This window comes from Perissodus microlepis, chromosome 2 (genome assembly GCF_051167445.1).
Source record: "Perissodus microlepis isolate ML-2025 ecotype Zambia chromosome 2, ASM5116744v1, whole genome shotgun sequence".
NCBI classification, from domain to species: Eukaryota; Metazoa; Chordata; class Actinopteri; order Cichliformes; family Cichlidae; genus Perissodus; species Perissodus microlepis.
In genome coordinates this window covers 8,781,438-8,808,093 of record NC_140462.1, presented here as the reverse complement: position 1 = coordinate 8,808,093, position 26,656 = coordinate 8,781,438, and the positions used below count along the sequence as shown (strand labels likewise).

The 26,656-nt window shown below is 40.9% G+C and overlaps 1 protein-coding gene across 1 annotated transcript; it reads left to right on the top strand.

The window, feature by feature from the left end:
* Positions 1-225: 225 nt before the first annotated feature.
* On the top strand, positions 226-24,206 carry abcb7 (ATP-binding cassette, sub-family B (MDR/TAP), member 7). Its single transcript, XM_084943746.1, has 16 exons — positions 226-375; positions 2,690-2,773; positions 2,862-2,939; positions 4,107-4,226; positions 7,841-7,973; positions 9,762-10,030; positions 10,636-10,724; positions 11,946-12,033; positions 14,154-14,328; positions 14,866-15,023; positions 17,121-17,284; positions 17,459-17,588; positions 18,059-18,230; positions 20,442-20,545; positions 21,250-21,357; positions 22,694-24,206. Exons 1-16 carry the CDS (start codon positions 226-228, stop codon positions 22,910-22,912), a joined length of 2,241 nt encoding a protein of 746 aa, XP_084799872.1. The 3' UTR covers positions 22,913-24,206.
* Positions 24,207-26,656: the final 2,450 nt, after the last annotated feature.

Genomic DNA, 26,656 nt, shown 5'->3' with positions numbered 1-26,656 from the left:
CTTCAACTCTTAAACTTCGAGTAGCTACTGCACAGACACCCCCGTTAGGACTTCACTCACAGATGTACAGACACCGAAACAGGTCGTGTTAAAAACAATTCCTTGCCGTTACTGCTGGCTAGCGATTAGAAAACCTGCTTGCCTGCTAGCTTTGACACAACGCTAAAGAAGGCCGGATATGACGTACCCGGCGTGTTGACTAACTGCCCTCCTTCCTCATACAACATGGCGCTGATGTTGGCACAGCTGAAATGCGGCATTCACTTTCAAAAACGAAAACTAGCGCTTCTCATTCGGCAGACGAGCTCGTATCATGTTTGGAATAAAAGTCGTAATGAGCCGGGGACTGGCCATACACGCCAAAGCACATATCCGGTGAGTGAGGACGGGGCTGGTCAGAGAGGACACGGTGCTTTTAGCCACCAGGCAAGGGCAGAGAAAAAGTCTTTCTAAGTAACTTTCAGGAATGATACCTAGATGGATGGTTTGTTTTCTGGTTTGTTAGAGAGACAGGCGGTTGTCATCTGTTAAAAGAGCCGTTTGGGTTTGCTTTAAGTAGCTGGCTAAGTAGCTAACCCTGCATTAACTTAACGACTTAGGTTACTCATGTTATGTCATAACGTCGTTGTTAGTTTTGAATGTATGTCAGCTGAACGGAAAGCACGTCAAAGCCAAACAGGTTTCTTAAAAATACAGTTCAATATGTGTGTGTGCGCGTGCAAAGTCTGACGCCTGTCCCAGTCACGTGTTATCGGTCTTTACTGAAAACTTAGATAAGACTGTTCCACCCTATCAAACCTAGGGTAACGGTCATGTCACGTAAACCCACTGTTATAAATTATTTGGCACATTTACTGTTTTTAGAAGTTATTCATTCTTAGCTCCAACTCTTCCAAGTTGTCACATTCCCATTTAATGTGTCTGACGCTAGAACGGTTCACTCTAGGGCTGCCACAAACGATTATTTTGATAGTCGACTAGTCACCGATTATTTTTGCGATTAGTCGACTAATCAGAGCATGCATCCATTTGATGTAAAACTTACAGCTTATTGCACCAGCAGCATCTGCTCTTATATAACTATCATTAGCTTACAGCTTGAAGTGTTTAAGGTATGTGCTAACTAAAAATAAAGACAAGATGATAGTTTATTAAATTTTAATGAAATCTACAGGTTGTTTCAGTGAAGTTTAATAAACTCAGCCGTCTGCTCCTTGCTATCTAAAATATAACAGGACACCGGAGTAAATTCTTGAGCATCTCACACTTCTGATAATCAGCTGTCTGCTTGACATTTATTCAGCTGTGTAAAAACTATAACTTTATTTCTCAGCCAAACCGATTTACTCAAGAACAAATAAAATACCAAAAAAAAAGCCAAACAATAACATTTTTAAGTTATCTAAGTGACTTATATTACATGTTTAACCTGAGTAGCGAAAGACGGCGGTGGGTTTGAAAACGATTTGCCGGGAGTCCGGTGTTCTCACGGGCTCTAATGAGCCTTGCTCCCGGCTAACTATCGAGCTAGTGGGTAACAGACGTCTCCGAAAACGTCGGAGCGCTTTTGAAAATATGTGGTGTCTTGATAAACTGAGCAGATATTTGAGGTTTACACAGCTACATTCTCGCCTGAAAATATGTTAAACTTTATTTTGTGACCCAAAAAGAATAATAAGAGTAATATTAAAACTAACTAGCTGCCGCCATTGTTGGAAACTGCACTGGGCCGCGCTATGAATTCTGGGACACAGCTTCTTCTTCTTCTTCGGGGTTTAACGGCAGCTGGCATCCTTGTACATGCAGTGCTGCCATCTTCTGTTTCAGTCCGTTATTACACTCTTAAATCCTACTACTTATTCCTGCGTCTTTTGGGATCTTACAAAGCTTCAAACGACGCGTCGACTATTAAATTAGTCGTCGACGATTTTGATAGTCGACGTAATCGTGACTAGTCGACTAATCGTGGCAGCTCTAGTTCACTCTCACCTCATGTTAAGTATCCTGTTTATCTGTCATCTTCATATGGCAGGTCAAAACAGATAAGAGGGATGTTTACAGTCGTGCTGTGTCTTATAGGAAATAAACGTATCAATCATGTTAACATTTTTCACTCATAGTCACTGGAGTCTTATTACAGGGTAGGTTTACGCTCAGTTTGATCTTAAATGAACCATACAGATGCTGTGTTTTTAAGCACTCAGGTCCTGCTTGATCCATTACTGTGCTTCAATGTGGTATTTCCTGTTCTCGGTGTTTCAAAACGTTTACCAAACCTTTATTTAAAAACCAGTTTAGGCAACTTCTCTTCTGTTTGTTCGGTTTGCATAACCTTTGAACTCCGACTATGAATGTTTAAAAAATTTGCTGAAATCACACAATGAATTAAATATTTAGTACTTATTTGTTTAAATGATGTGAGTGTAGTGGTTTACCCATTTGCCTAAACAGGTAAAAAATCCTCCATTTGATTCTGGGAGGAATCGAATATAGAAGGGAAGTGCATCCGGAGTAAAAACTGTGACAAATCAAACATGCACGGCTGCTCTTTGTTTTAAATGATGTGAATTTTGGGTTATTACATTTTTCTTGCTTTTATTTACCGTTTTACACTGTCTCTGTGTGTGATAAACATGATTATTGAAAAATTTAGGAACATCGGTAAAATCAGTGCTCTTGTGTGTTTCAGTCAAGTTCACCTCCACACCTACGAAAGGCAACATGGAGCACCAACAGGAGCGAAAAAAGTCGTCAGATTTTGGAAGCTGCAAAAGTAAGTGTGTATTAAGAAATAATCACATATTGGCGTCCTGTTATTCAAATTAATTAATATAGGGTAACAGTGAATTCCCCTTCCACAGCACTTACAGGTGACAGACAAACGGACATGTTGGCACGGAAATGCAGGCGGGGGACTAAGCGCAGACCCAAAAAATGTGGTGAGTATGGTATCGTGTTTTAATGATTACTTAGTGAAACTTTTCATGCTTGGATGACATGAAACCTTTAATTTTTTTTGTTTGAAAATGCTGACCAATGTTATTCTTAAGATGGCAAAACCAAACAGTGTCATATCTGTGAATCCGTTTGGTGTTACGCAGCCTTAAAGCTGATTTAAACTGCTGCATTGAATCTATACGCTGTAGTTACATCATAATTGCAAATCCCTCTGAAACCTTATGCCGTAATCTAATGTACACCTACCTGGAAATGTAACCGCATGTTGCGTTGACACAGACTGTCTTATTGCTGGTCAAATGAGTTTTCTCTGTCAAATTGGGTTAGGGGGCTGAACTCTTAAACTCTTAATGGCTTCATTGCCTAATGGGTGAAACGCTAAAATAAGACTCCTGAGAATTTCACATATGTTATGTGACTTGAATAAAAGAGACATTAGTTTTACAAGAACTTGGGTTAGGTATTAATATTAACTCCACATTGAAGAGTTTAACTGAAAGCTGAGTTACATTTAATATTTCCAGATAAAACGAGTAACTGTAACGAAGTTGGGCCTTACAGAAACTTCAGTAGTGCATTAAACTGTTCATTTTAATCCTCCCTCAGCAGTGTCACACATTGCTGATTGTATTTGATTAAAAGCAGGTGCTGGGTGCACTTTCACTGTAATTTGTTAGGAGGTGCTGCCATACAGCAGCGTCGTAACATGGTGCCACCATATTGAGTGGATTAGAGGAATTACTGCATATTCTCTGGCCTGTGGAGAGTCCCTGTGGCAGATGTGTGTTGGAGCGTGGGTAAACAGCTATGCTGGCACCAGTGGGCTCTTGGCCTCAGCTGGGATGACAGCCCAGGTATCTCGTGGGACTTGTAGTGTCAGACTGGATCCCCAAGTCCACCTGGAGACTCTGCTGTCATCGTGGCTGCCATATCTCCTTGGGGACTCCTGTTGACATTTGATGTTCTACGTGCGTGCCCAGAGAGCCATCTTTAGGTTACTGGAATTGTCAACACTGAATGTAAAATGTATGGCGTTTGCCAGTATTGCCCAGTGAGGCAAATTAGACTGTTAACATAGCAGTTATCCCACATATTTTACAAGGTGTTCTATTGAATAAATAAAGTTTGCTGCTGTGTCTTTTACACAGCTGAAGGAGGTGAATTCAGCTCAAATCCTGTCTGCGATGCTGTCTTATGTGTGGCCAAAGGATAGACCCGACCTGCGAGCCCGTGTTGCTCTCTCTCTGGGCCTGCTCGCTGGATCCAAGGTAAGCTTAATTTCTCTTTTATTTATTTTTATATATATCATATAAAGAGAATTTAATTAGTTTGACTGGTGATTAGCCACATTACTTGGACTTACCTAACAACAACTGATATTTTTATCACATTACTTCTGCTTTATGCTTTGTGGATTTGTTCCACCCTGAAGAAGAAGGTTAGCTAACAGCTAATGCCCTCCCTTGTGACATTAGGACCCAGATATTCTTAGATGAAAGCAAGATACTTTGACAAAATAAACTCAGCTGAATGTAGACAGAGTTGTTAACTAGCACAAAACCCCTGCAGTCTTCACTCATCATATATTCCCACAGCTTCAGAGTCATTCTTGCATGTTGCTGCTCATTTTAATTTGTTACTGCTTTCAAAAGAGATGCATTTTAGAGAATTGGTAATTGGAAATGAGGATTATTAATTTCTCCCCTGGTAGATGTTTTAGGCAAGGACATCATCAGTATGTTAAGAAACAATTCTGTAAATCATGTACGTGGCTTTTCACAGTGAAACACAGTGACAAAGAGAGGTTATAATCCAAGGTTGCCACTGGCTTCAGTTAAATCCACCATTATTAGTTATAACAGTCATCATAAAAATGAGTATTATATTTTACCAAAAAAAAGATGAAACAATTTGCAAATCATTTCAGCTCTGTTTAATTAAAAATGCTAAAGACAAGAAATGAGTTTTAAAAAGTGAGAATTGTGTTTTCTTTGTTATACATGCATGTGTCTTTTTTCAATATAATGTATAAAAACATGGGCAAAAACTTGAATGAATGCTAAAAATAATTCACACAAATACTAATTTGGCTTTTTGACAGCAGTTCAAGCAAGAAGTTTAAAAAAACAAACAAAAAAAAAAAAAACAGTGTTGAAAAGCCCTTTGTTTTTAAACCAATGTTATTGGTGTTACAGCAATGCTTGAACATTCTCGACACACTCTGATTGGCCTCGAGCGTTATGGCGTCAGGTTAAGAGGGGTTACCAGTTACACTGTAGATTTCCTGCTGATTTCAGGCTTAAGAGAGGGCACAATGGTAAACGTGCCATATCCACACTTTCTTTTTGAAAAGTTATACTGTCATTAAACTAAAAAAAAGTTCACAGATTCCCAGAAAAAATTGAATTTTTGAAATTCAGTACGTGCAAAAATGTAAGATCTGTGAAGCAAGTGTCATGAAAAAATGCCAGTGTCAAGCCAAGTCATTTGAATAGGTCTAGCAAACTGTGTTAGGAAATGCTTAGAAAAAACACCATGCTTGGTTTTATTATTTGCCACCAGCTTTTTTTTGGCACTGTTGTTGTAGGATGAGACTGAAGTGAAAAGCCTGATAATGTGGATGTGAAGTGCTCTGAAGCCCAACAGATGAAATTGGGCCGTTCAGTATTGCATTCAGGACCTGCTTCATTCATTTTTAATGAAAACAAACCCCAACAAATAAACATTTACAACATGTAATTCTTGCAAGGGTGGCGTCAATTAGTCATTAATTATACCAGCATGTCATTACTTTGCAGAAAGTTTGCCTTGTAACTTCACTTTTGTATACAGTGACTTTGCACATCTATTCATTTGCTTAACTGCTTATCCAGTTCAGGGTCATGGTGTCGAGCCTGTACATCCTATCGCAGATGTCGTGCGACAAGGGGCAGGGTACACACTGAACAGGTCCTCAGTTTATTGCAGGAAATTATGCTTTTTTTTGTGTAAATTTGATGTATCGTCACTGTTTATATATCTTATTGCTTTTGGTTTTCTGTCATCCAAGAAGCAATTCAATTAATGAGTGTTAGGATTTTAAAAAATTGTATCATTTTTGGCACACAAACAGCTGTACTGGTAGTTTTTTAGGATGACGTTTTGCTTTGATCAGCTTGTTTTCTTAACTTTTCTTTGAGAATTTACTACAGTGATGCTGTGTTACGAGATACAAGTGACTCCGTAGTTGTGTACTAAAAGCTACTTTCAGCTACTCACAAGGGGTTGCCACAGCAGGTAGCTCTACTGAAACACAAATTAAGCATATTAAAACGCTAATCTTTTTTACATATATATTTATTTATTTTAAGAAAAAAAATGTTCTTGCTTAATCAATTAACCTCTCAGCTCTGACCACCCTGTGTTTAAACATCATGAGCACTCACGATGGGTGATCACCTTTTGGTAAAGATCCCATGTGAAACTAAAACCGTCATGCATTTAAAACAGCGTCTTATGAAATAATTAATGGCATGCACCAATCATCGCGTGATGCATTCCCTCTTCATTTGTTGATGGTCTCTAATTTACACCCTGGAAAACAATCAGAAATTCACAGCTCCTCAATAACCGTGTCCTGCTGCCACTCAGCATGGCTCCCTCTAGTGTGTGCTAAAGAGGAGAGAGCTCATACATGCAATCCAATCTTCTCCTCCCTTTTTCCTGCTTGGCTGGAGTTAACCTTGATTTCTGCAGTATGTCTGTTTGAACTAAAAGCACCAGCAGTGTGGATGCAATTTTTAAATCAGCAGAATAATTATGCGGTTAAAGTGCATCACACCTCTGCAAGGGACATTATCAGTGACATTTTCATTTCAAATAAATGATTATATACTAGCTCTTGTTTTTGTTGCCCTCAAAGAAAGCCTTCTCTGTCTGTATGCCTTGCTATAAGCTTAAGCTAATTCTTTGTAGCCCGAAGCCTTTCTCCGCTACTTGACACAGCATCTCTATTATGGGATGACATACTGCGAGGTACAGATTGACATAGTGTCAATTTAATCTCCAGCACTGCTCGTTAATGGATTTGAAGAGCGCATCCAACCTTATCATGTATTAGTGGTAAAATTGAGGACATGTTTTGGCCCTGTGATAATAGGCTCAGGCTATTTTTGTGTCATGTTCTGTTGTCTTGGTAGCAAAGTGGCAGATATTGTTTTTCCTTGAGGGACTCAGAGGACTTCTATTGTCTGAGCATAATACCCAAGAGTATTAAGCAGGAACCCTAGAGATGTAGCTTTTGCACTTTAAATGGGCCATTATTAGGTGTCCTTCATACATCAGAGGTGGCACAGGTTTATTTCACATATATGCTGGTGATATTTTATTAAATTTATACCCCACAGAATTCGATGGGGTCAAGGAACATAAAGTAACCCTCCCCCCGTGTTCAAAATAAAAGGGTTTTTAAAAATGAAAATGCTTTGCTCTGTGATGCCGTGTTTTCTGTCTGTCCTAATGTGCAGCGGACCGCCCAGCCTGAGTCACACAGCTGTCCCTGTGCTTTTAATTAGCCCTAATAACCATTTCAATTCCATTAGCAGGAAGCACCAGCCTCCTCTCCAGCACCAGCACAGCCAGTCACGATGAAAACATATGCATGCATGCACACTACCCAGCATACCATACCATGCATATACATAACTGAATGCACCTGAATGGTAATCTTGGTTTTTACTTTGTAACAGTGGAGTTTTACTTTCTAGACCCGTGAGGTTTGCACACACAGAGACACCACAGAAAGCCAGAAAGAGAAGACTCTGGACACATATGTCAGTTTAATAGGCTATTTGAAACTGTTTCCTCCTCTGAGTGTTTTGTCCCTCTCTCTCTCCCTTCCCAGATCACCAATGTGATGGTGCCCTTCATGTTTAAGTATGCAGTGGACGAGCTTAACCAGATGTCGGGACACATGCTGAACCTAAATGACGCGCCAAGCACTGTGGCTACCATGGCAACGGCCGTGCTGATTGGCTGTAAGTCCCAGACTTGTATTGCACTGGCAGGTGCCGCGCTCATCAGATGGGACTGTGGGACTGCCTATTATCTACAGGCTGACCTTTCTCACCACATTCATATCAATGCCACGGCACAACCTCTGCTACTCGCTCACATTATTTACATTATGAGCTTCGTTCTGTGTCTGAGTTCCTTTTAATCCTCACGACCCTCTCGTGAGTGCTGAGGACGATCATGTATGATACCTGTGAGCTCTCAAGGCAAGCAGAGGTGAATAGATTTATAAAGCAGTGGAGAAGAAATTGCAATGTCCTTTGAAAGTGGTTAGGTAGTTATTTTTTTCGTGCTGTGGCGAGGCCAGGGTTGCTTCTTTCACTTCTTCTTTTGGGGGTCACCTTTTTCTTCTCTTTGTCCAAATACTTCTGTGAGTACAAGAAAAGAGTCAGGAGTGAGATGTGAATGTGACGTGCCTTCCTGATTAGCGTAGGATTTCTGGGAACTGCTGCCGGAAAGCAGTATAAAATGAATAAACATGACAATACTAACAACCACTGTAAGTCACTGTGGCCTTCACTAAGATCAGCTTGTAAGCTCTGTATGCTAGCCCTGTAGCCACTTGTTCTAATAAGCCCACTTAGGTCTTATACACTAATACTACAGTTGAAGCACATGACGGGGGCTCAAGATGAGATGAATTGGGGTGACAAAGAAAAATGAACGAGGAAAGAAAATGAGGATGCTGTTACAAAAGGGAGATTTCATTTTTTTTAAGATTCTTCTTTGTGACACAGAGGACACAGTGCTTGTAGGTTGCAGTGTCTGGTGTAATTTGGCTGAAAAGGGTGCACCGTGCTCATCCTACCTTGTCAGATGTGGACACATTGTTCATTAGATGAGCATTCCTATTTAACGCCACATTACAGCCCCACGAAGAGCGGCAGACAGAGCGATTATTGCCCTGACTTTGGTCTCAGCAGATGTGCCATGTATTCACACAACTCAGTGAAATCACCACAGGAAGACCACATGTCATTCAAACACAGACTAATATCAATTTGTGACAGTCATGCTAGCCATCTGCTTGTAAAACAATTTATGAGCAATGTGAGAGCTTAGATGAACTGACTTTTCTTTTTAGCATTTAGTTGGAGTTGCTATCGGACTGAACAGCTCAGTTTTCTTGCTGTATATTAATGATCCTTTGAAAAAAAAATCGTATTATTGGATAATTTCTTTAACATAAAGACATGCTTGCTTCCATTTCTCTCCTTCACTGAAAGTCTAGACGCTGCATTCAAATTAAGCCTGTTTATTGACAACTTGATCACATCTTTACATTTCATTCTTATAAAACCATGTCTCTGTTGCACTGTTCTGTCGGTATACACGCTCAATGCCTTGCTGAACACTCGGATACCCTCCCTCCCTTCAGTCTGCAGTGAGCTGGCCCGCTATAGTAGTGAGGCTTCAGACAGCATTCTGCTCTGTAATTACAGAGGGGAGACTGCTGCTGTAGCATTGCAGGGCTTGCAGACCAGAGATGATGCGAAAGACTTGTCTTGCTACCTCATACGATCCGTCGCCTCAGAGTAGTCAATGAGCCTAAAACCTGTCTAGTTTTAAGTGCCTCAATGTGCTGCGTTCTGTTTAATAGGACAAGACAAGTGTGGGTCATATTCTTGTTTTGCTGCCTTTTAACAGTCTCCTGTGCTCAGGATGGCAATAGTTTCTCACTTTCTGCAGTTTAAACCTCCCTGCTTTTCACAGCAGGTGTCCTAAACTCTCCATCTCCTCCGCTATCCCAGATGGTGCCTCACGGGCTTGTGCAGCCTTCTTCAACGAGCTGAGGAACACCATGTTCGGCAAGGTGGCCCAGAGCTCCATCCGACGCATAGCGAAGAACGTCTTCCTGCACTTGCACAATCTGGATCTGGGTTTCCATCTCAGCCGACAGACAGGGGCGCTGTCCAAGGCCATCGACCGCGGCACACGGGGGATCTCTTTTGTCTTGAGCGCACTCGTCTTCAATCTCGGTCCCACGGTCTTTGAGATGGCCCTCGTCAGTGCCATTTTGGTGAGTTATAGGTGTAAATGAAGACACAAACTACCACACAGTGTGCTTATGCATTCTTTTTCAGCTTTTACTTCTTATTGGTATTGCTGTTTCAGTACTTGATGTTAACATCACCTTGCCACTCCTCATAGCTGATTTCCCGGAAATTAATTTCACAGATACTATCTCATTTACATTTTAAATGGAATATGAATCCCTGTGAACTTTTGGTGGGCCCATTAGTGCTAATGATGAAACCTAAAGCTTTCTTGCATCTTAATGTCCTCCTGTGGAGTGTGCCCTAAACAGATGCCCCTTCCTCCACTGAAAGATGGGCTCATCTTTTAGTTCGTGCTATTACTCCACTGTGGATGATCAGATTGCCTGTAACAAGTGCAGACTCCACTGGCCAAATAGCTAAAGCATCATCATGAGTACTTCTTGTCTTTTCCTATTCATTTGTAACACTTGCTTTCACAGTGGAATGATCAAAAACAATACCCTCTGAAAGTACCGTGTGACGCTAATAGATTGGTCTGATGTGGTCTCTTGACTTTTATCACAGTGCTGTTGAGTTACAGCATGTAAAAGATGCTTCTTCCTGCCTGTGCTTTTCTCCTCTGCAGTATTACAAGTGTGGCGGACAGTTTGCAGCAGTGGCCTTGGGTACCTTATCAGCGTATACCATTTTCACAATTCTCGTCACACAGTGGAGGTAGGATTGATGTTTTTTCTGCTTTTTTTTTTTCTGTGTCTGCCTGTTGTTCAGATTTGTAATCGCTTCAAAGAGATTCGGTTAACATTTCTGTGGCTCTCTGCATTATAAAAATGCTCACTTTGAAATCCACAAATCAGCCACGATTAAAGCCATCGACAAATTACATAAGATTGATTACAATGCAGTGTTCTGCTCTGAGACCTTGGGTCCTTTCATCGATGTGGTTGTTTCTTAGAAAAGTATCAATCACCTAAAGAATGTTTTTGAAATTGGATGAATATGTTAAAAAATGTTTCTTGGTACCAGAAACCTTTTGATTTCCAATTACAACCAGTTTGTCAGACAATGTTTATCTATTTGCAAACAAAGTCTGCACAAATGCAGTTGGTTAAAAGGACTCTGACTACAAAGTGGTAATCAAAGACCAGAGCACACAACTGGAATATTGCGTGGCTACACTGAAAGCTATGAAATATTAGCTCTTTGCTCCAAGAGGCTAAGCCATCAAACGATAGTCGATGGTTTCCCAAATTGCCTAAATTTTGCCGCCAGCCAAGTACACCCTCCTTGTCAGCACCTCTGTCTGATAGTAACGGCCTCACATTGTCCACCCACGTTGGATAAACTGCTCATTAACTGCTAGAACATGACAAAGAGCCTCTTTTTAAAACTTCTCAGAGCCCAGTCTGTTCGAATGCCCATGAGATGGATTAAAACAAGCCTGATCCGTGGCAACACCAACCCATTACACATAAGGATTCGCCAGAATTTGCACCAAACTCCTGTTTTCTATCATTTTTGATAGAAAAAAAAAATCCAGTCACCGTTTTGATTTTCAGTTTGGCGATAATGAAATGCATGTAATAACATTTCATTTTCAAAAGCAACTTCATCATGGCAATAATGAGTAGACCAAATTTACAAGCTGTGCATTACTCACATTAAGGACTGGAATTACCAGTCACACTGAAGCTATTATTTCAAAGTAGGAAGATTTCTCCCAGGGAAGAGAGTCAGCAAGACTCTACTCTATTAAGAAAGAACTCCTGTGAACATTTAATTGATACTGTTGCATGTAAATTACTTAACCAAATAATTTTCAAATATTTACTTCAATGGAGCTCCAACTGTCAGTGTCACAGTCCGGAAAGGTCCATGACCCGGGTTTTTGTACTGATGCAAGTGATTGCCATGTTGTTCATGTGTCTGTGCACACAGGACTCATTTCAGAATAGAAATGAACAAAGCAGACAACGAAGCAGGCAATGCAGCTATTGACTCGCTGCTCAACTACGAGACTGTTAAGGTGAGTTTCAAATCCCCCACACACACCTGTACACACCTACCAAATCTGCTCCTTGAGCTGACTTTGGCCAGGCACATCGATATTAACAAATGTGTATGTCACCATCTAAATATTTTTATTATCTATTTGAGGTTTATAATACAGTGGCCCTGAGAGGCCAAACACCAGCTAAGAAAAACGCTGCAAAAGCACTCAAAACACAAGACCTTGGCTTGGAGAATGGTTGTTATTATGTTAGACAAAATTTCAGGAAAATGATTTAAAGCATGCTTTTGTATATATGTATAAGGTCAAAATGTTTGTAAAACATGGATTAATCATTTCAGAATCATTTTTATCTGTCACATGAGACCAAAAACCTCAAATTATCCCAATTCATAGACTTGGAATTCTTTTGCATTTCTACTTGAATATATCAAAGTATTTGATTAATTCTCTGTTGGTTATTCCATCAGCTATTTTCTTTTCAGCTCTCACACATTATAAAAGCATAATTTCCTGTGTTTTTACTTTTCTCATATTTCTTTGTCTTCATTTCTTCCTCTTAATTCTCTGCGGCACTCTTCTTCTCAGTATGAAATTGTCCACAATTTCTGTAAATGTCACTTCCGTAGGTACAAACAATGAGACATTTATCACCAGACACTCAGGACTATTTTCACGGTTTAGTCAATGGCCCAAATTGTGTCACAATTATAGTTTTGGACTGAAAGGTATCTGCCACTGGGGGCTTTAAAAATATAATAGAAATGTCATCTGAAGTCCTGGGTGGTTTATGAGTGAGAAAGAGTCTCACCTGCCTGATGTGATCAGTAAAGATTACTGTAAACTTTTCTCAAGGTCACATTACCTTAAAACTCTATCTTGTTCAGTTTTAAATCTCTTTTTAGGTAATCTTTTAGTACACAGCACAAACACAAACATAATCAGTATCGCGTTTCATTGCTTTGTTGGCCGTTGCAGATATATTTTGGATACCATGTTATTTTCTTTGCCGTATTATTTTGCGTCCTGTTTTTCTTAACGTTTTGTTCTGTGTTATTTTGTGTCATCTGTGTCAATGCGGCCGGATTTAGCATCACTCTGAGCTGTGAGTGTGCATATGTAATTAGATCTCCGCCCACTCAGAAATCCGTTCCACTTTCACAAAGGGCTGGGTGAGAACCTGAATACGGCTCCTTGCACTGCTTCGGTTTGTCCTCCATGCGCTACTTTCTAGTCTCGCTTATTCGGTGCATTTCCTTATATGCAAATCAGTGGCAGGTCTGTGTCCGCGCAGCACCACTGCCGTTAGCTAGAGAGGCAAATCGCCCACTTAACCAGAGCAGAGAAACAATGATGCAAGCTAAACAAACAGCCGTGCAGCAACAATATTAGGTAATTGGCAGCAGAGTTGAGGAGGATTGTTATGATTATATTGTTGTTTTATGTGCCGAATTTAAGAGATGTGCAGGAGAGTGCTGGTGGCTGGGGCTCTTTTTCTTTTCCCCCCCTTTAAATGATAGCTGTATGTCTTAATCAGAATTAGTGCTGCTTGTGTGGTGTAACACTTAAAAGAGCTATGTGCACTCTGTTAGTAATCTAGGTGTCTGTGTAAGCTGCTACAGATGTAAACACAGAGGATGATGACAATGTCGGTGATGAATAATCTGCAGCAATTCTTGTTTAACTTGCACGGGATGTTTAGGCTTTTCTCTCTCTCTTTTTTTTCTTGTTCCAGTTGTCTAATAATTGTAACATTTGTTGTGTTTCTGCTATTACTGTTTCACTGCCAAATCTTCACCGTGCAAAGAAAAGGCAGCTGTATTGCTTTCCACATCCTTTAAAATCTAACGAGAGCAGATTAAGAGACAGAGACATGAAAAAGTGCTTTAGAGGCCAACTGAGACCCAGACTATGCCCAGAGCGGTCACAGAGAACAAATGCAGCCTCGAGGCAGGCTGCGCAAAAGTGTCTATCTGGCCGACACGGCTCTCCATGCTTCCTTAACCTTTAACCATTACCATATTTGAGTCTCTCCCTCTTTCACTCTCGACTTACTCTTTCATTCCTTTTGTGAATGTTCTCATTGTCTCCGTGGCCTGTGCTCTGTGTCTTAATACTTCTCATCTCTGCTGCAGTATTTCAATAATGAAAAGTACGAAGCTGAAAGGTATGATGGATTCCTGAAGATCTATGAGTCATCCTCTTTAAAAACCACGTCCACGCTCGCCATGCTCAACTTTGGTCAGAGTGCCATCTTCAGCGTCGGCCTCACCTCCATCATGCTGCTCGCTAGCAAGGGCATTGCAGCAGGTGAGTGTGGAGCTTGGAAAGGTGATACGTAAATGTCTGTTGTGGGCTTCCGATTTCTTTTGAGCCATAAATTGAATTGGATCCATGTGTAAAGGTAAAAAAAACCAAAAGAAACTTGCTAGACTGACTTGAGCTGAATATAACTCTTCATGCCAATGATTTGTGGTAAGAACACAATGGAAATAGGGTTTAGACATAAATAAGTTTAAACATCTCAAAACAAAATCAAATGGACCGATGAAACTGGAAAAGAAAAGTAAACTCTGCCTGAACTGCATAATAGAAACTAAATGAGAACAAAACACAGCAAGCATGAAAAAGTGGCATGAATAGGATATAAAATAGCTTTGATGCAGAAATTGAAATCACAGGGGGTGGAGATGGTTTGTCTACTTTCTCAGCTTGAAAGAAGGAGAAGGAGGAAAAAAGGTTTGGCTGTTATTTATTTTTTTGGATCTTGCATCCAAAGATGCATACATGAAACAGTAGAGCGAGAGCGTGTGCATCGCTGTAAGCTGTTCTGTTGCTTTTCTATAGGTACGATGACGGTGGGAGACCTGGTCATGGTGAACGGGCTGCTCTTTCAGCTCTCCCTCCCTTTAAACTTCCTGGGTACAGTGTACAGAGAGACCAGACAGGCCCTTATAGACATGAACACTCTTTTCACCCTGCTCAACGTCGACACCAAGATAAAGGTAACTTATCGGCCTGTCACGCGCTTCTTCACATTTATTTTTTCTCCTCCTGACGGTAGAGAACGGAATAGGTGAATCAGAGCAGAATAAATGAATCTCCACAGAGTTGAATCTTAAAAATTGAAGATAAAGGCAAGTCCAAAATGTGATGAAGCCTGTTACCCATCCATTTTCTCCAGCAGATTAAAAAAAAAAGAAGCGAGCGGTAAAAGATTTTAACAGCAGACTGAGTTTCTCTTATTGCTGCATGACTAACCTATCCACATGTGTTGTAAAAAAAATGATAGGTTGCAGTCAAACATAGTAATTACGTGCTTCATGTGACTCAGGTGCTTCCTTGCCTATTGCCACTTGTAGTGCATGACATTGCTCGCTGCATTAATGCGATCAGTTTGGGGATATCATGTGAATTTCTTGTGGAACTGTCGGCTGCTTACTTAGTGATTTATTCAGTGTTTTTTAGTTACTAAACAGTGGTCATTTTAATTAGAGCATCCATAATTTAGTTTTGTAGTATATTAAAAGCTTTCTTTAAACCCCCCCCCCAAAAAAAAAAAAAAAATAGGCCTTGTTTCCCTTGTTTTTATAGTTAATTTCACTCCAGTGTTTCAGTTAATTTGTTGTGTTGCAATTATCTGTTGGACTATACAAATGATAAACTTGTTAACTTGCCTAATATTTGTGTTGTGTTCCAGCGCAATTATTGATTATGACTAGTGGTAGCAAAACAGACAGAAACAAAGGAGTGTCAGTGGAGAGAAATGAAAGGTCAAACTGCACTTAAGTGAATGGCTTTCTGTTAAAATTGCTACACTCATATAATTTTGGTCATTAGTGATTACTGAGTGCGCTTTCAAAGCACGGTATTGGTCTGTCTCATCCTGTGGTTACAGGAGAGGTTGAAGAAGCTGGCAGCCTCTTAAAGTAAATTTTTTTCCTTGTTAATGTTTTTTTTGTTGTTAACAAAAGACACTTCTGCCTGCAGTGCAGCTTTCTCAGTGTCTCCTTTATTGTTCCCCTGCCAGCTGAGGGTGCAAATAACAATTCTATCAGTACTTCCTGAAAAATGACTAAAATAATGAAATAATTGTGGGATTAATCTACCACCAGTGCACAATTTCATCCTATAGAAATTAGGAACATTTAGACAGATCCTGCTCTTTAAATTATAAAATGCCCAACATTTGTACAATTTCTAATCTGCAAACCTCATATTTATTTGATTTTCTTATTTCATGGGATGTTTCATTGTATGGATCGTTTTCCTTTCTTTGTTTAAGACAGCCTATGTTGCGTCAGAAGAGTGCACTTAAGTGCAAATGGGCACCTCCTCCCTAACAATACGAAGGCCATTCTCATCTGCAGCCTGTAATTACAGTCAGAGAAATGAATCTGTCCAGTTACTTTTCTCTCATCAGTAATATTCCTCTCCATTGTAATTCCCAGTGGAATGGCGCTGCCCAGCAGGCCATTACTGTCTGAGTATGTGGGGTTTTTGTTGGGGTCTTTTTTTGGTAACACACTGGCCAATTATGTAGATGTAAAAAAAAAATTAAAAGTCTCCCTCTCTTGAAGCTGCAACACAAAATAAAAGACAAATTATTTTGGCTTTTTTCCCATGTCACAGGGTGTGAAATTATCATCTGTTTATACTAATGGACTGAGAGTTATTTGTATTAATTGACTGAGGTGGATAGTGTGTGATTATGTTGCTATTAGGTGGTATAGACATTGAGCAGAACATGCTTTTACCCTGAAGCTAAGGACAGCGTTTTATTCACTGCTGACCTTGGCTGCATTGCCGCACTGTGACTGAGCTCAGTATGTACCGAAAGTTTTCACGCCTATTGATCCTTCAATCACCGTGAAGGGCAGCGTGTGAAGATTCATACGGCCTTTTTGAAACGACCTCTCAAATTTGCTGTGAATGTCTCGCTTTATGCAGTCTGTGTAGGCTCCGTGCTCCAGCAGTATGCCTCTTTACAAGGTGTTGGAGTAATGTTGCATCATGTTGAGCCTTCTCTGCCAGTGGCTGTTCTGGATCCTTCTCTTCTTTTTCCATTTTGCCTGTCTTAACCCTCTGATGGTGCGCTCTAGGAGAAGGATCTCGCCCCACCATTAACCATCACACCACAGGAGGCCACCATCCGCTTTGAGGATGTCTATTTTGAATACCTGGAGGGCCAGAAAGTCCTAAACGGAGTGTCCTTCGAAGTACCTGCTGGGAAGAAGGTGGCTATAGTTGGCGGCAGCGGGTCGGGGTAGGTAACCTTTCCGAGATCTGCGCCGTACGTTAAACCTTTAACCCAGCCCGTGTCATCTTATTTGCATGTCTTAGACAGTCTTATTACATATCATCAGTAGAGTGGGGGGTGTAGCTCGCCCCAGCTCACAGACAGAAGGATGCTGACGATTGGTTCCATGTCTGGTTGCAGGAAGAGCACCATTGTGCGCCTTTTGTTCCGCTTCTACGAGCCCCAGCGGGGGAACATCTACATAGCGGGGCAGAATATCCGAGATGTCAGCCTTGACAGCCTGAGGAAGCTTTTGGGGGTTGTTCCTCAGGTATGACAAAATCCATCACAGAAATAAACAGAAATGAAAAAGTGTTTTTATCAGCCACACAGAGATTTTTATTTATTTTATTTTGTGTTTTTGGCGGGGGTGGGGTGGTGGGGTTTGAACCTTCTCCTCCTCAGAAGAAGCACATGGACCTTTTTGTCTCTAAGTGGTAAAGGTAATAATATATTGTTAGTGATTAAGCACAACAAGGGGGCAGCAAAGAACAATGTAACATTAACCATTAACAATAGCATTCAAAAATGAGCTGGATTCAGTTTGGTTTTCACTGCAGTGAGCTCAGAGGCTGATCTGAACAGATGGTACATGCACATATTTTTGTCATTTGCTTCCTTCACGTTCTCCCTCTTTGTAACTGCAGTCTTCTGTTTTTTTTTTGTTTTGTTTTTTTAATTGCAGCAGTGAAAGAAACAATCTTTGAAGCCTTATTTTTTTCTTAACTGTGTTTCTGTCAGGATGCCGTTCTGTTCCACAACACCATCTTCTACAACCTGCATTACGGGAAAATCAACGCCACGCCAGAGGAGGTCTATCAAGTAGCTCGTCTAGCAGGCCTCCATGACGCTATCCTCAGGATGCCCAATGGCTATGACACCCAGGTTGGGGAGCGGGGCCTCAAGCTGTCAGGTTAGCTGCATCATTATGCCTGCTGTTTAAGTACGCTCTTTCCATGCAAGCCACTGAAAAGCCTTGTTTTGCTTTTTTCTGGATGGTATACTACACTGGAAAAAAGAAAATCAGACCCATTCTCTTAATAATTGGCGCGCTAATAGTTCCACATTATAATATAGTAGTTATACAGCAATCTAAGACTGGCTGTTTTTCTTGTTTGTTTGCTTTTTATTATTTTCACTGAAGAGTATCCACTGGTTCCATTCTTTTCATACTTTTTGTTTATGTTATTTCACTGGATTGTAAATTGTATAACTTTATAATTGTTTAATTAATAGCGAAAAATTGATTTTTTTCTAAGATGAAAATATAAACGTAACACAGTTTAACTGACTATATACACTTAGAAGCCACATCATTAGGCACACCTTGCTAGTACTAGCTTTGACCTCTTTTTGGCCTCAGAACTGCCTCATTTCTTCATGGGATGGATTCAGAAACATGCTGGAAACATTATTTTGGTCCATATTGACACGAAAACATCTCACAGCTGCTAAAGATTTTTCCGCTGTATATTCATGATTGGAATCTCTCGCTCTACCACATCTCAATGGTGCTCTGTTGCATTGAAATCTAGTGACTGTGGAGGCTGTTTAAGTGCAGTGGAATCACTGTCGCGTTCAAGAAACCAGTCTGGGATGATTTGAGCTTTGTGACATGGCACATGTTATCCTGCTGGAAGCAGCCATCGTAGGATGGGTACAATACAGATAAGGTCAGCAACAGTACTCAGGTAGACTGCTGGCTTTAAACCATGCTGTGTTGGTATTAGCAGGCCCAAAATCTGCCACCATTTCACCCCCATCACTAGCCTGAACTGTTGATACGAGTCAGGATTTTGCTGCTCTTCTCTTCGTTGCCTTCCTATCAACTCAGAGCAGTCTGACTATTCCCCTCTTATCTCTGGCATCAACATTTTCATCCAGAGAACACAGGATATTCTCTCTCTCTCTTTCTTTCTTTTTTAAGATCATTCTCTATAAACCCTACAGATGGTTATGTGGGAAAATTCTCAATATATCAGCAATTTGTGGCCAGCCCATTTGACACCAACAGCCATGCCACATTCACTGTAACGGCTGCTCAGTTTGAACTTCAGCAGGTCATCTTGACCGTGAAGTAGGGCAGAATAAAGAGATGAAGCAATAAGTTCTCATTGTTATTTAAGAGTTGCACATGTTGTAGCTTTTCTTTCAAATAAATTCTGTTGTCTTTGTTATCAAATTCAATGAAATGAGCACATTGTGTTTATTCAGAACATTAGTTTCAGCATAGTATGTTTATATGAAAGTACCATGAATGAACCAGGAGCATTGTATCATATAGCTGCTGAGCTGTAAATTTCCTGACATTTCACCTCTGAGCATGGCTTTTTGAAATAGTTTTAACTGTGATTAATCTCTCGCTGTACTGTCATTACTTCAACATTTTCTTCAATTTAGTGTCTGAACTTGTTTAATGGCATGTTGCCTTACAGTTAGTCACCCTCATTTAATCTACACATGACTGTGTAGTATTAGGTTCCTAGCATCACTGTGCAACTCATTTAGCCCACGTAAACACACATAGTGTGAGCATTTTCACTCAGCATTCAAGATGCAATTACTGGCAGCACAGATTTCTTTATGTGGAGTGACAGAGTGAGTGAGAGAATGGACAAAATAAAGACATGACTAACTTCTCATTAATTTCACTGCGGCTGTACGTGACAGCTGCCTGTGAGTTTGCGAGAGGTGGGAGGGAGGAAGGGAGTGGGGGGCTGGGTGGGGGGACGAGGAAGGAGGCAGTCTGGGCTCTCAGACTCCTAACTTTCTTCATTTCTGTTCTCCACTGCCAGCAGTATTTACTCTCCCCGAACACCGCTCGCTTTCAAGTGGCCGCACACGGCTCATATGTAATAAAGGCAAAGTCAGGCACAGCGGGAGAAATCTTTGCGTCCTGCTGATTTTTATTCACAATTAAATCAGGTCCTTTTTTTTTTTTTTTTTTTTTTTTTTTTCCCCTTTTCTTACCAGACTGAAATGTGTAGCATTGGTATTGTCTAGGTGTTGGCCCTCAGTTTGAGGTAATTATCTAGCGAGAAGGGTCAGACAGAGACTTGCAGTAACGCGTATTTCAAAGGTTTTGGCGTTCGCCTTGCTATTTATGACGTCTGGTTTGTTCCAGGAGGGGAGAAGCAACGGGTCGCAATCGCACGGGCAATACTAAAGAATCCGCCCATCCTCCTGTATGACGAAGCAACCTCCTCCCTGGACTCCATCACTGAAGAGGTCAGTCTGACAGTGACAGACACTAGCACCAATTTCTAATATACCCACAAATGCCCGCTCCCGGCTGCACGCACACATTAGCATGTCTGCATACACATTTAACAGAACAAACACCCACTCAGTCACCTGCTGTAGGTACACAATAATTCAGCTCATTCCTGCGTCACATACCTGCTGCGACATACACCCGCTGCACACACACACGCACGCACGCATACCACCCCCATGTTCTCCCTTGCCACCTGCCACTGTTTTCTCCTACTTAATCTCCAGCTCAGCTTAAACCACACAGTCTTTGTAAATGTTACATTTAATGAGAAAGTTCAGCGCGCCCTCACTGAACTTCAGGGAAAAGAGTGGGGCAGTAGATGTGGTTGTTAATTGAGTTTTTTTTTTTTCCTCTCTCTCTTGCTTCTCGTCATGATGGTGTTTTTAAATTATCATATGTAAACACTGCAAAGAAAAAAGCATATGGAGGTGGATGTTGCTGAGCAACATTGTGTTGACTTAGCTTCTCTTTCAAATCAAAGTTTGCGAGTACATTTCATATATTTCCTGTCATTCATGCTCTCTTTTTCCCCCCTCCTCCCTTTCTTTTCAGACCTTTGTTATTGCAAACTTGGAAATATTTTCCTTTGGATTATGGGGCTACTCTTGTAAAGCTTAACAGTGTAGTAATGTTATTTGTCCTTGTGTGCATCCAGAACATCCTGACTTCAATGAAGGAGATGGTGAAGGACAGGACGTCTGTGTTTATCGCTCACAGGCTTTCCACCATCGTAGACGCAGATGAGATTATAGTGCTCAATGAGGTGAGAACTCAGCCATTTTTTTTATTTATTTATTTATTTTTTACTTGATCTCATTCTGCCCTGATTAACATCTTCAGGTGTAATGCAATTTCATACGACTGCTGAGTGTGCCCAAGTATAAACACGCAGTGTGTTAATTGCCAGTCCAATTAGACGATTTTACATTGAAGGATGATGACCCGCACTGCGTGACCCCCAGTGCACCGCTTGTGCCAGCAACTAGAAAGAAGTTAGCAAGTCGTCTGTCTCTCTCCTTTTTTTTTTTTTTTTTTTTTTTGGCACTCATTTATTTACCTTTCTTGAACGTACGTGATAAAAACATGCTTTGTTTAGCTTCTCTCATTAATTTCAACAACAACAGGACACTGTTGGTAGAAGTGAATGTATTATTTTCTCCATAAGGGCTCATTAAACCAGTCAGACTCAACTGGGTGTTTTGGTCAGATGGCGTGTCTTGTTTGTCTCGGTGACTAATAATGTATGGGCCGGCTTCCCAGACACTGATGAGGCCCTATCCGCGACTAAACATGTCTTTCCGCAGCGCTCGCCATACAAATGGCTTTATGCGGTTTTTCGGTCAGATGCGTTTAAGTCAGGGTGGAGGTGAGCAGCGATACTTGGTGTGCTTTGCTATTGTGTGCTGCATTACAGAGCTGTCCCAGCTGCTTGGGCTCGGAGACGCTGCAGAGCACAACACAGTGAAGTCAGTTATTATCTGGAAAGAAAGAGTTCAAATGAAATGTAACACAGGTGAAGTGACATTTTCCGCCAGCGCTCGAGTCAGATGGGATAAAATGAGAAGAGGCTCTCTTTGAACTGCGGCGAGTTGAGCCTGTGCCGTTCGTGTTTCCCGAGTCAGATGGCGGGGATCAGAGGGTCGTGGCGAGGAGGCATGTTTGCGTGTGATGTCGCCACGGCGTTTGCTAGTGTCACCAGCAGAGGACTGCCTGGGGTGCTCATTAAAATAACGAGCGGAAGCAGTCACATGTTCATCCTGGGTGCACTAAAGATGATGCCAACACCTCTGCATGCTCATGGGAGGTGGGGGGAGGGGGGTGCTTTCATTTGTGTGTGACTGTGTGGGAGGGCTGTGTGGCATGTGTGTGGATTTGCGTGCGTGTCTGCGTGTTTTGCAAGAGGAATGCAACAGTTGTTGGGGAGGCGGCAGGGATTCTTATTGGAGGGGGGGTGTCTGCAGAGAGAGTGGCCGTGAAGAGATGCTAGCTATGATTCTGTGTTAACAGCCCTTTTTTATTGTCCTGTGAAACCCCCCCCCCCACCCCCCCGTTTAGACTTTATTTTTTCCATATAATTTGGTTTCCTTTTCTCTGCTTAGGGTAAAGTGGCAGAGCGAGGCACCCACCAGGCTCTGCTCAGCACCGCTGGCAGCCTATACGGAAACCTCTGGAACGCTCAGAACAGCAGAATCCTGAACAGCAGCAAGAATTCGGCCGAGCCGCGGGCCGAGCGGCTGTCCCAGAAGGAGGAGGAGAGGAAGAAATTACAGGAGGAGATCCTCAACAGTGTGAAAGGCTGTGGGAACTGCTCCTGTTGAGAGAAGCTGCCACCCACCATGTTTGTTCATCCCTCACAGATGGCCTACACTGGAATCCCTGGTCTGCGTGCTATTGGGCAGGTGGGTACATCCCCCACTACCCCACTACCCACTCCAGCCAAAACCCCGTTATAATGACTATCTCTCCTCCTCTCCATGGAAATAAAGGCCAGCGCTCGCCAAAATGGAGGAGGAGGAGCAGGAACAGGGAGCAAGAGTGTTTAGCACTGGCTGATGTCCAGAGAGAGAGAGAGAGCTTATATGCCAGTTGTCTCAGCTGAAGCAAAGCATAAGAGACCTTGTATATCACATACGTGCGTGCAAGACATCTGTTAGTCAACATGGTTGCCCCCTCCTCCTCTTTTTTTTTTTTTTTTTTTTTGACATCAGGTTTATTGACATCTTCCTCTGCTCTGGAAACAGATGAGCGTACATGTAATGACTTGCATATGCCTTGATATTGATGCAATTTGTATTGACATGATTTTTAAAAACAATTCTTTACAAAAGGAATGAAACTTAGGTTTGCTTTTTATATGTAAAGGGTGTATACATGCAGCAGGCTGTGCTGCAGTATGTTTGCCCGTCACGTTGTTATCGACATTTATTCTGAAAATGTGAAGATGTGTTGATGATCTGATCCCAGTAGAAGGTGATATATGTATATTTTTTATCTTGTTTGCACGAGTTATTTTGTGCAAACAAGTTAATTATCCTGTTCACACAATTATACGATAAAACTGACTTGTGGAACGTCAAGGCCTTTGTACATCATTTAGATGGCGGCACTCAAAAAAACACCGAACAGCTCCCCCGTGAACTGCTCGTATGTCACGGTCACTTTCATGTAAGCATAACACTGAGACTAACAGGAAGGAACTCTAATAAATCATGGACGGGTCTCACTACAATTTGAGCTTCATTTACAGGTAACATCTTAAAAGCATTTTTTTTAACCATCATATCCCTTAGCCTTGGTTGACAAGCCTCTTCTGATGCAGTTATTTGGGAAGATTGATATTTTTTTGAGTGTATGACCAAAGTAAAGACTCTTTCCGCGTGAAGGTTACGTGTAGATTTGGAAAGACGGACAGTGCACACACACCCTCTCTTTCTGAGGGCTGCTTTAGTTACGAAACACTTTTTTGTTTGGACCATTGCTATAATGTTGTATCTAAAAATGAAGAAATTTATCACTGGGTGTCTTTCACACTCTGCTTCATAGTGCTTTGGACTATGTTGGTGTGTTGGTACAATTCAGATTAATAAATGTTGGCTTTTCTCTAAATAACAATGATGTCGGCTCCATATGCTTGTTCTGTTTTTAATTTCAGAGATATGACGATGTATAAAACAAGATTATAGGCATTTATTTTTTCTATCATGGTATCGGGGTTGACACGTCTAAGAGCGATCACAAAATGACACTCAGAGCAGTGCACATTTCTCAGTCACTGATTTTTACTTTTTAAAGGAATAGTTGTGCCTGTTTCCCAAAAGGGTTAGAAGAGACGTTTAAAATCCTATGTGGTTTAAAGCTACAGCAAATTAACATGTCTGTTTAATTAGTACAAAATATATACATATATTGTTTTGTTTAGCAGCTGTTTTTATGCCAGACCAGTTCTCAGTCGTGCAACACATAACATGAATCTAAGTGCAGTACCAAACTGGAGTTGATAAAATCTGATCATGAATTAAAATCTAAAGGTGTCTAAACTCATTAAAGGTGTTGCTGGGTTGAGATTAGCCGACGTTCATGTACAAATGTGACAGAAAATGGATTCAGGCTTTTTGTTCGTCTGCCAGAAAGTGAATGAGGCTATTTACAGAAATATTCAGCTGTCTTTATTTTGCCACTTTGACCTCCAAAAACATTCAGATTAATAAGAAATGAATGAAATGTTCGCCTTAAACGCTCACTGCTCGATTCAGCATGTCAGCTAGCATAACAGTTGAATTTTATTTGCATTAAACTCTTATATTTATATTTGCTTTATTTGCCCTTCAAGACATCAACGTATCACTAAATTGTCTCAGTTCAGCAACAAAAATCTGATATATCTTAAAATTGCATTTTTTAAATTGACATAAACCTCAGTACATTCAGCACCTTATGATCTCGACATAAGGTTGCTAAACAATCACATTTCTGACAAAGTTTGGTTGCAGCTTGTAAAGCTGGACTAAAAATTGATTCCACGCTCATTCTATACATGTGTGCAGTTCAAAAAAACAGCATCTGTGGTGGCGTGTGGGTGTAGTGCACACGGCACGGGTCACTTCCAAGTGTGGGAAAACTCCATTAATGCTAAAGAACACATTATCCTGCAAGTTTTGGAGGAACAATACGCTGCCATCTGGATGACATCATTCTCAGGGAGCGCTTTGCTTACTTTAAGACAATATCACTAAATAAAGGACAAAAAGGCGTAAATCTGCCCCTACATTTTTGAAATGAGTTGCTGGCTTTCATTTAAAATATTTATTTTCAAAAACCACAAAAACTTTTAGCATATAAAATATTACAAATTCATAATTACAACATAAGGCCCCATTTTTGTAAAGGCTCAAAATTAACAAGGGAAACTGACATGATCTTAAATATAAGAATTGCTTTTAATACTTGGATGGAAATCAATCTAGAACACATGAATATCACAAAATGCCGTGTTTCCTCCCTGGAGATACTCTGTCAGGCACTTACTGCAGCTGCCTTAAATTACTGCTTTTTTGTGGCCAGTTTTATACATAGTAGTCCATTTTCAGAGGATCAGAAATAATTGTAATTAGGCTTACTAGCAGGAATATCAGATTCACTGCTTGTGAGTGATGATGTCATTAGGTTTAAAAACAATAAACCTAAATAAGACACTTTAGGAGATTCCCCAATGATTGTGAATACAGAGGATTTACAGCAAAATACAAACCATTGGTTGCACCAGATTGGGCTTTTCCAGGAGTACCAGCACAGTTCTGGAAATAATTCTTTGGACAGCTCAAACTGAGATGACATTGTGCCAGAATAATGGCAAAAGAAAAAGCTCATGATCTAAAGAGTGCCGCATTATCTTTGAAACATGGTGGAGGTGTTGTCATGGCATGGCTGCCTGTGGAAACCACTGGTGTATACGGCTGTACTCTCTGCTCGGATTCAGACAAACGCTGCAAAACTGACTGATCAGCACTTTACTGTGCAAACGGTTAGCCATCCAAAGCACGCCGCAAAAGCAACCCAAGAGTTTCTTAAGGTGAAGAAATGGGATATTCTTAAATGAGCAAGTCACCTGATCTCAGCCTAATTAAAGGCCAGTTACTCGAGATGAAACAAAAAAATGAAAAACCCATTTTTCACTGATTTAAAATTGACTGTGTTAATGTTTCAGATGAAAAACTATAAAAATTGTGTCTTTGTCCAACAAATTATGGATCTAACTGTAAAATGACCCATAATAAATATCTCTGCGTTACATACTGGATCTGTGTCACCCACAAGAGCGGTCAAAGAGATTGTTTCAGCTTTTGCATTTGGCCCCACTAAAGCAGATACGATCTGTCATTAGGAGCGAAGCATCCAAGCTTGGAACGCAAAAGTGGCACTAACACGCTCTCCTTGTGTTCATTGTCTGGTGGACAAAATGACACTGGATTCCCCTCAAGAACCCCTGCAGCGTTCTGGATACTCCTCCGGGACCGCAGACATCAGACAACATTTTTTTTCTGTGAGGCCTTTCGGCAGGATTA

Coding starts and splice junctions, on each gene's coding strand:
- abcb7 (XM_084943746.1), top strand. CDS start 226: ATGGCGCTGATGTTGGCACAGCTGAAATGCGGCATTCACTTTCAAAAA. Junction 2,774..2,861: donor AGATTTTGGAAGCTGCAAAA/GTAAGTGTGTAT, acceptor CCCCTTCCACAG/CACTTACAGGTGACAGACAA. Junction 14,329..14,865: donor TAGCAAGGGCATTGCAGCAG/GTGAGTGTGGAG, acceptor GCTTTTCTATAG/GTACGATGACGGTGGGAGAC.